Genomic DNA, 9,178 nt, shown 5'->3' with positions numbered 1-9,178 from the left:
TGTTACAATGACACAGCAGTCAGGCATGGGCCATGCATGAGACAGGGTCCGGGCCATCATTTACAGCTTTGAATTTAAGTTAAAGGTAAGAGATAGGTTAGGGGCTGGTGTAGGTTTGCTGCACTGAGAGCCCTGATACCTCACTGCTACAGCTCAAACTGCGTTTCTGCTCAGCCACACTCAGGTGGCACAAATATCAGCTTTGTAGACTACTATTGTTAGAAACATTTAAGGATAGTAACACAGGTAGGTGACTGAAAGTAAGTTCAGGCCTGCCAGTCTGGGAGCCCTAATTCTACAGGCAATACACATGAAGGAGACCCAACTTGGAGTCCAAACATTTCCAAAAAGTTAGGGTCAGACACCAGGAAAAGTAGCATCAATTGACCAACAGTAGAAATGTTATAATGGCGCAGCAGTCTCCTTCCCATTTGTGGGACAAAAAGCTTCTGTTTGTTCTGTACCAAAAAGCCTCTGAGAGTACTGTGCCAAAAAGTCAATGCCTCTAATTCATGAAAAAAAACCCTTGGAGTACTGTGCCAAAAAGCCTCTGTTTCCATCTTACCGAAAAGCATCTGGGACTACTGTGCCAAAGAGTCTCTCTGTGTACTTTGTCAAAAAGCCTGAGTTTCTATCTTACAAAAAAAATCTAGGACTACTGTGCCAAAAAGCCTCTGTTTCAACTTTACCAAAAAGCCTCTGGGAGCATTGTGCCAAAAAACATCTGTTTGTACTGTACCAAAATAGGGACTGTATCCAGGGCTGGGATTAGGGCAGGGCAGACTAGGCATCTGCCTAGGGCCCCTACTCCCTTGGGAGCCTACAGCAGAATAATAGCAGAATCCCCCTCAGGTGACCCAATTTTGAAAATTACACCCTTCTGGATATGTATGTACAGGTATAGGATGAATTAGAATCCACAAGTGTTTTCTAGAAACAAGCAGCAATGTATATTGCTGAATTTAAAATGGAAATCTGCCATAGTAGTGCCCAGTATGTTATAGTGTCCTCACACTGTGCCCAGATCATGCTTCTGGAAACACGCACCTCGTAAAATTAAGCTGACAAATGAGTGGATGCCTTTCAGGAAAATGTATGATTTACATTTTCAGCAAAACAACAAGTCCCCAAAGAAGGTTATATCTTTATGAAAGGGCTCACTATTAAACATTACTTTTTGCTAATTCTAAGAATTCTCTATTCTCAGAAAGAGAATTTTCTGTTCTCAGAATGGAAGATGGTTCTGAGGGGGGTTTTAATTTCAGGTTAAATCCAACCTTAGACCTCTTCAATTTCTCTCAAAGTCTTGAGATCAGGGCCGCCATCAGGGCATTATTACCATACTAGTGTATAAGTGTGAGCTGGAGGGGCCCGGCATCAGGGTTTTCATAATCCGGAGCCGTGTGTGGAGGGAGCAGGAGGAGGAGCGTCATTGTAACAGACAGCTGGGAAAGGCAGCCAGCGTTGAGTCTCAGGAGGGCGGGGCCACACCATTCAATCCCTGCTGAGCACGAGCTCAGTGCAGTATTATTCCCAGACATCACTGAGCAGCACAACACTGGGTGAGTCTGTAATTCTGTGCTGCTAAAGTGCATGGATGGCTAAATTGTTTTCAACCTGGACGGTGCCAAGATGCGACCGTTCAAGCTGAGAAGCACTGGTGAATTAGCTGCTGTGAGCGCAGCATCATTGAGCAGTGGTGACATCATCGAAGCTGGGCTGAACTGTGGTGACCTGAGGACCCTGGGAAAATGGCAATGATGATGTCACCACTGGTCAATGATGCTGCGCTCGCAGGAGCTCATTCACCAGTGGTTCTCAGCCTGGATGGGCACAACTTGGCACCGTCCAGGTTGAAAACTATTTAGCCCCCAGACATGGATTACAATGTGGGACAGAAAACCGGACAGGTATGGTATATTGTTGTTTTTTTATTTTACTTTTATTACAGGAGATTGAGGGCTTTGGTGGAATAAGGCGAGGTCATAAGTATGTTTTAATTGAGATTAATGAAGGATTCTGTGTAATTTTTTCAATGAAAGGATTTTATTCTGGCTGTGTCTTTATTTGCCATGTAACTATATGATTAGTAATGGAGAGGTGTCTTATAGACAGGGCTTGATGTCACCTGACAATAGAAAGGTGACATCAACCCCACAAATATGAACCGCACTTGCCACTGCGACAGGGCAAGTAGGAAGAGCCGGGCAAAGTGCCAGAATTGGCGCATCTAATAGATGCGCCTTTCCTGGGCAGCTGTGGGCTGCTGTTTTTAGGCTGAGGGGGCCTATATCAATAGCCCCTTACCAGCCTGAGAATACTAGCCCCAGTTGTGAGCTTTAGCAAGGCTGGTTGGCAAAATGAGGGGGACACCACGTCGTTTTTTTATTTATTTATTTTTTAAATAATAAAAAAACAGTGTGGGGACCCATCTATTCTTGAGTACCAAGCTTGCTGAAGCTGACAGCAGAGGGTTTCAGTCCCCAGCTCTGAATTTTACCTGGTTGGTTCAAGAAAATAGGGGGGAACCCACACCGGATTTTTCATTCATTTATTTCATTATATCGCAGGCGGCTTCTGAGGAATACCCTGATCATCCACAGACGTGTAAAACCAGCCTAAACAAGACTTCATTTTCTCTCTGAGGCTACTTTCACACTAGCGTTAACTGCATTACGTTTCAAAACGTCTTTTTTCAGAAAAAACGCATCCAGCAAAAGTTTTTGCTGGATGCGTTTTTTTCCCATAGACTTGTATTGGCGACGTATGGCGACGGATTGGCATACGTCGTGTACGTTTTACGACGGATGCGTCGAAATTTGGCGACACGTCGTCTCAAAAAAACGTAGATTGTAACGTTTTTTGTCTCCGCCTAAAAAACGTGTCGCGACGCATCCTGCGGCATACGTCGTTGGCTGCAATGGAAGCCTATGAGCGACGGATGCGTCGGGACACGTCGTACGACGCAATACAGCGCTGCAATACGTTTTTTTTACACTGAGCATGCTCAGAAGAAGTATTTTGTTGCCAATTGGCCAGACACCCCCAAATCTATATAAACCTGGCCTGGGCCTTCAACCCCACATATGCCTGCAAGACCCAGAGAGGAGAAGAGACTGCCAGCAAGACCCCAGCCACAAGACCCCAGCCTGACACAGGAGCCAGCCACTGGAAGGAGCCAGCCACAGGAAGGAGCCAGCCACAGGACTCCAGCCATAACCTCAGCCACAAGACCACAGCCTGACACAGGAGCCAGCCACAGGAAGGAGCCAGCCACGGGACTCCAGCCACCATAGAGCCAGTGTGAGTATTGCAATTTTTGTGTGCATCTGTGTGCCTGTGCATTTGTGTGTGTATATGAGGTACTGACTACTGAAAGAGCTTAAAACCTGAAGAGAACCTGAGGCCTGCCATCGTCCTGCACCAGCCAGTGCCATGCTAGAGTCCAGATCCACCATGATGCCAGCCACTGTGAAGACCTGCAGCTTCAGCCAAAGGATTGTCAGCCTTTTGTGTGTGTGTGTGTGTGTATGCGTCTTCTGATTGGGTTCACCTTTCTGCCTTTGTTGTACATATGTGTATTTGCCTAAAGCTATGTGCGTGCATGTGTGTATTTTTGTACGGCTGTGTGCTTTTGTATCATGTGCCTGCACCATATTATGCCTTTGCCAATTTTATGCCTGTTCATGTGGGAGGGTATGTGTCCATGTGCAGGATTGCATCAGGGTGTGGTCAGGATTTTCCATCAGTATTTGTACGCCAAAACTAGGAGTGGGTGATAAAAGCAAAAGTATGCCTTTTTTTGTGTTATACTTTACCTAATTGTTACACTCCTGGTTTTGGCTTACAAATACTGATGGAAAATCCTGACCAAATTCTGATGCGATCCTGAATGTGGACACATACCAGGCATGTTTTTTGTGTGCGTCTTGTTGATTGCATGTGCATTTGTCCATGCTGTAATTGGTTATTTGCCTTTTTCTGATGTATTGACTGTATAGTGGTCTGTGCAGCATGTGGTTTTTTTTTTTTTTTAAATCTGATGTGTTTTTTAAAAAAGTCTAGCGGTCTGCAGCTTGTGGTTTGAATGTGAGTGTGGGGTTTTTCTATTTAATAAAAGTGTTGATTTTTTTTAAATTACAGTTATAACCATTTGCAGTTGAAGTACTTGTATTTAAAATAAAGAGCATGTCAGCTCCTAATTGTGATTTAAAAAAAAAAAAAAAAGTGAAAAAAAAATTATAATAAAATGTTTATTAAAAAAATGTCCGTAGTATTATTTCATAAAGGTAAATTTAAAACTGGTGTATGTACCAATGGTTACACATGCAATACAGGGTTGGTTGAGGGCTAATTTTTTTAATAAAGGTTAACCTGTAAATTTTTTTTTTTTTTTTTTGGGGGGGGGGGGGGAGGTTATTTTTTTCACATAAAATGTGTCAAATATATTTTTTCTTGGTGTTAAAATTAAAAAAATTTATTTTATGGGACATGGAAATGAATGGTATAACGTGCCACTTTTTGGGGGGGTTTTGGTGTTCACCTGTATGAACATTTCTGACATCATTTTAGTAGGGTGTTTATCATTGAGCATTACCTAGTTCAGGGGGTGGTCTAACTATAGATCCATTATACATATTAACAGATAAACCAAGACCGCTGCCCACCAGGACACAGCCGCTGCCCACCAGGACACAGCTAAAGTGCTAGAAGTAAGTTTTGAAGACCCCAAATCTGCTACTTCAATGTGTAGAGCAGATTGCAAGTGTCTTTTTAACTTACAGATACACCAGGACCACAGCCGCAGCAAGCCGCCTCTAGTCCCAACCAGGACCACAGTCGCAGCAAGCCGCCTCTAGTCCCAACCAACCAGGACCACAGCCACCAATCTTTTCAAGTAAGTTTTGAAGACCCCAAATCTGCTACTTCAATGTGTAGAGCAGATTGCAAGTGTCTTTAACTTACAGATACACCAGGACCACAGCCGCAGCAAGCCGCCTCTAGTCCCAACCAGGACCACAGTCGCAGCAAGCCGCCTCTAGTCCCAACCAACCAGGACCACAGCCACCAATCTTTTCAAGTAAGTTTTGAAGACCCCAAATCTGCTACTTCAATGTGTAGAGCAGATTGCAAGTGTCTTTAACTTACAGATACACCAGGACCACAGCCGCAGCAAGCCGCCTCTAGTCCCAACCAACCAGGACCACAGCCACCAATCTTTTCAAGTAAGTTTTGAAGACCCCAAATCTGCTACTTCAATGTGTAGAGCAGATTGCAAGTGTCTTTAACTTACAGATACACCAGGACCACAGCCGCAGCAAGCCGCCTCTAGTCCCAACCAACCAGGACCACAGCCACCAATCTTTTCAAGTAAGTTTTGAAGACCCCAAATCTGCTACTTCAATGTGTAGAGCAGATTGCAAGTGTCTTTAACTTACAGATACACCAGGACCACAGCCGCAGCAAGCCGCCTCTAGTCCCAACCAGGACCACAGTCGCAGCAAGCCGCCTCTAGTCCCAACCAACCAGGACCACAGCCACCAATCTTTTCAAGTAAGTTTTGAAGACCCCAAATCTGCTACTTCAATGTGTAGAGCAGATTGCAAGTGTCTTTTTAACTTACAGATACACCAGGGCCGCAGCAAGCTTGAGCAACAATGTCCTCTTCTGACAGCCCTCCTCCACAGCAACAGCGTGTATCGGTAAGTTAACACAAAACTTTTTTTTTTTTTTAAATTTCTTTAAATTACATTTTTATGGATAACTACATGCATAAATTATGTTTCAACAGGAAGCTGAATCAGATGAGGAGCTGTCAGAAGGGGGCGAGACGGGTGGAGAGATGCTAGTGGAGGAGGAACCAAGTGTAAGTAGTGGGGAAACAGTTTTTTCGCACATCACACTGCACCATACACAAAACAGATTTTCATACATAACTAAACACAGAAAATATATGCCTACATTACTGAGAATTTGTTTCCTTTATTTCAGGCTGCTGCTGCTGCTGCTCCTGCTGCTGCCGCTGAAGGTTCTCCCAGACAATCCCAGAGTCGGCGGACTCGTCGCCGCGGTCGGCTATCAGTGAGTTTTTTTTTTTTGGGGAGGGGTATTCTATTGGTACTTTAGTGTTTCAGTGTACTAATTTGTTTGTTTTCCTTTTTTTTTTTTTTTGGCACAGGCTTCACAGCGTGCTCCCGCAGAAGAGGATGATGATGATGACGACATTGATATCGAGAATCTCATCGAGGAGGTTCGCGAGCGGGAGCCGCTGTGGAACATGGCTGACCGCAGGCATGCTGATACCGGTGTCACCCGTCGGCTCTGGGACGAAGTGTGTCGCAACCTGTTTCCAAGGCGGGAGAGCCTTCATCCTCAGCAGCAGAGCAAACTAGGTAAGTATTCACTTTCCAGTGATGTTTTGAGCTGACTGTAATGTATTGCATTTACCAATTTTTGGTTTTTTCTTTTGATTCTTGTCTTCACAGTTGGAAAGATTAGGAAGCGGTGGCGGTCACTGAGGGATCGCTTTAAGAGGGAATTCAATGATGAGATGAAGGCCCCGAGTGGCTCTGCAGGAAGGAAGAGGAGCAAATATAAATATGGCCAGGCCCTCTCCTTCCTGAGGCGAACAATGCTAAGCAGAGTGTAAGTATTCTACAGCCCACTAATAACCATGTTAACCTGTCTACTTAGTTTGCTTTCAGTCAGGGCTTTTTCATTCCAATGTATTAATTTCATTTGTTTTTTCTTTCACAGCACCTTCTCCAGCCACCGGGCGCCTGCATCTTCCTCTGCGCCCTCTGGAGCGATCCCTCCTGAGTCCGCCACTGAGGGCCACGTCGGTAGGCCCCACACCTCTGTCCCCTCCTCTGACCCCTCCTCTGACCCCTCTGTCCCCTCCACTTCATCCGTCCCAAGCAGTGGAGCATTATTGCAGCCTTCATTGCTCGCATCTGATGCTGAACAGATAGCGTTTCCTTTACCCCACCCCTCTGATCCTGCCACCTCGACACCACCATTAGGTTCGTGGCGGCAGCGACAGAGGGGTCAGGAAAAGAGCTATGCTCCTGAGTTCTTGCACCTGAATGCATCCTTCCAAGGCTCTTTCAAAATTTTGGGAGAGCAAGTGACTGCTGGTTTCAACATGGTGCAGTCACGCATCAGTGAAACAAGCCGTGAAACCAGCAGTCGCTTGGATAGGCTGCATTCAGCTGTAAGTCCCGATCCGGCCAATATTTTTTTTAACTCCATGCTCAGGACCATGGAGAAACTATCTTTTGAGCAACAGATGTGGGTAATGAATACCTGCCATAATGCTCTACTGCAGGCCGTTAACGAGTCTACCCACACACCTCGCCACACCTCCACTCCAATTCCACACCATACCCAGCATTACCAAACTCAGCCCCAATACCCACACCAGCACCATTACCAAACCCAGTCCCACTACCCTACCCAGTCACAATACCCAACCCAGTCCCCACAACAATCCCGGCCCCAAGACCAAATTACTTCCCCAATGTTTTCCTTACTGAACTTTTCTCTTCCCCCTACCCCAACACCACCCCCCTCTGGTCAGCCTCTTGGTTTACCCCCCCCTTCCACTGCACCCCAAACAAGTAGGGTTTCCCCACCTATCGACGTGGTCCAACCTTCCTGCCCCTCCTCCTCTCATATCTCCACCCAACAGTTTCAAGATTTGTAAATACGATGTTTAGTTTTTTTTTGCAAAATCTTTCAAAAACAAATTTGATATTAAAAAAAATATATTTTTTGTTGGCAAAAAAAAGAAAAAAAAAAAAAGAGTTAAAATAAAATTCTGAATATAAAATTCTACTCTGTGTGTGTGTCTGGATTTATTAAGGTAATATAATAAAAAAGGTTTTAATAAAAACAAACACCGAACATTTTAAAGGTATAACAAAACGGTTTTACTAGCAAGAAAACCATGCTTTTTGGCCCTTTTTTTTTTTTTTTTTTTTTTTGGGCAGAAACACATTTTTTACATAAACAAAACACATGGGAAACTGGTTACACAATCATGTCTTGCCACGGGATCCGCCCGACAGGTGAGACAAAATAATCGGCAAACTGGTCCCTCATCCTTGTAACTGAACTTGTAGAGCGAACTGAGCTGCTGCGGTAGTCCCACAAGGTGGTCTCCAACTCTTCATCATCCAAGGAAACGGGCTCCTTTGAAAGGACAAAGTTGTGGAGCACCACACAGGCTTTAACGACCTCGTCTATAGTTGTTGTTTTCAACTTGATAGCCGTCAGCAGAACTCGCCACTTCGCCGTCAATATGCCAAAGGAACACTCCACGACTCTTCGTGCTCTAGTAAGCCGGTAATTAAAGACCCGCTTGGTATGGTTTAAGTTCCGGCTACTGTACGGTTTCAGTAGGTGCGGCGACAGTTGAAAGGCTTCATCACCTACAAAAACATATTCCAGGGCTGGGTCATTGGTTCCTGGCAGTGGTCTGGCTGGCGGTAAATCGTAGCTCTCTCCATAAAGGCAACGACCCATCGGAGAGTTTTTAAGAACTTGTGAATCGTTGGACCGTCCATACGCTCCTATGTCCACGGCAAGGAACCTGCAGTTGGCATCTGCAATAGCCATAAGGACGATGGAGAAATACTTCTTATAATTATAATACTCCGATCCTGTTCCTGCCGGTTTCGCAATCCTTATATGTTTCCCGTCAACTGCACCCACACAATTAGGGAAATTGCAAATTTGCAGAAACTCTTCAGCACTTCGCAACCAGATTTCCATGGATGGTTGGGGGATATACTCTGGTTGCAAAGTGGTCCAAACAGCCCGACATGTGTCCTTCACTATTCCAGAGATAGTTGAAATGCCCAGCCTGAACTGATAATGGAGCGAAGTCATAGATTCACCCGTAGCTAGGAAACTTTAAAAAAAAAAAAAAAAAAAAAAACATGTTAGAAAAAATTGCACAAACCAACAAGTTTTAATATGGCACTGTTAATTTTTTTTTAAGGACGGGACACCCAATAAAACCAGCATGAAACCGGTGTAAAAAAACAGTGGAATGTCCGCCAAGAAAACCCAAATTACATGCTGCAGAAAATAGTGCGCAATATGTCAGCGCAGTATTGTCTGCAGCATGTAATATAACATTCAAAATGACCAATGACAGAAAAAAAACAGTTGC

The 9,178-nt window shown here is 44.6% G+C and overlaps 1 protein-coding gene across 1 annotated transcript; it reads left to right on the top strand.

Moving 5' to 3' along the window:
• Window positions 1–6,191: 6,191 nt before the first annotated feature.
• LOC143795185 (uncharacterized) lies at window positions 6,192–7,705 on the top strand. The gene is made up of 4 exons (XM_077281002.1): window positions 6,192–6,392; window positions 6,486–6,645; window positions 6,757–7,294; window positions 7,691–7,705. The coding sequence occupies exons 1-4, from the start codon at window positions 6,278–6,280 to the stop codon at window positions 7,703–7,705; spliced, it is 828 nt and encodes a 275-aa protein (XP_077137117.1). The 5' UTR covers window positions 6,192–6,277.
• The last annotated feature ends 1,473 nt before the right edge of the window (window positions 7,706–9,178 follow it).

This window comes from Ranitomeya variabilis, chromosome 1 (genome assembly GCF_051348905.1).
Source record: "Ranitomeya variabilis isolate aRanVar5 chromosome 1, aRanVar5.hap1, whole genome shotgun sequence".
Lineage (NCBI taxonomy): Eukaryota > Metazoa > Chordata > Amphibia > Anura > Dendrobatidae > Ranitomeya > Ranitomeya variabilis.
Note: the sequence above shows the minus strand (reverse complement) of the source record. Positions and strands in the feature narration are given on the sequence as shown.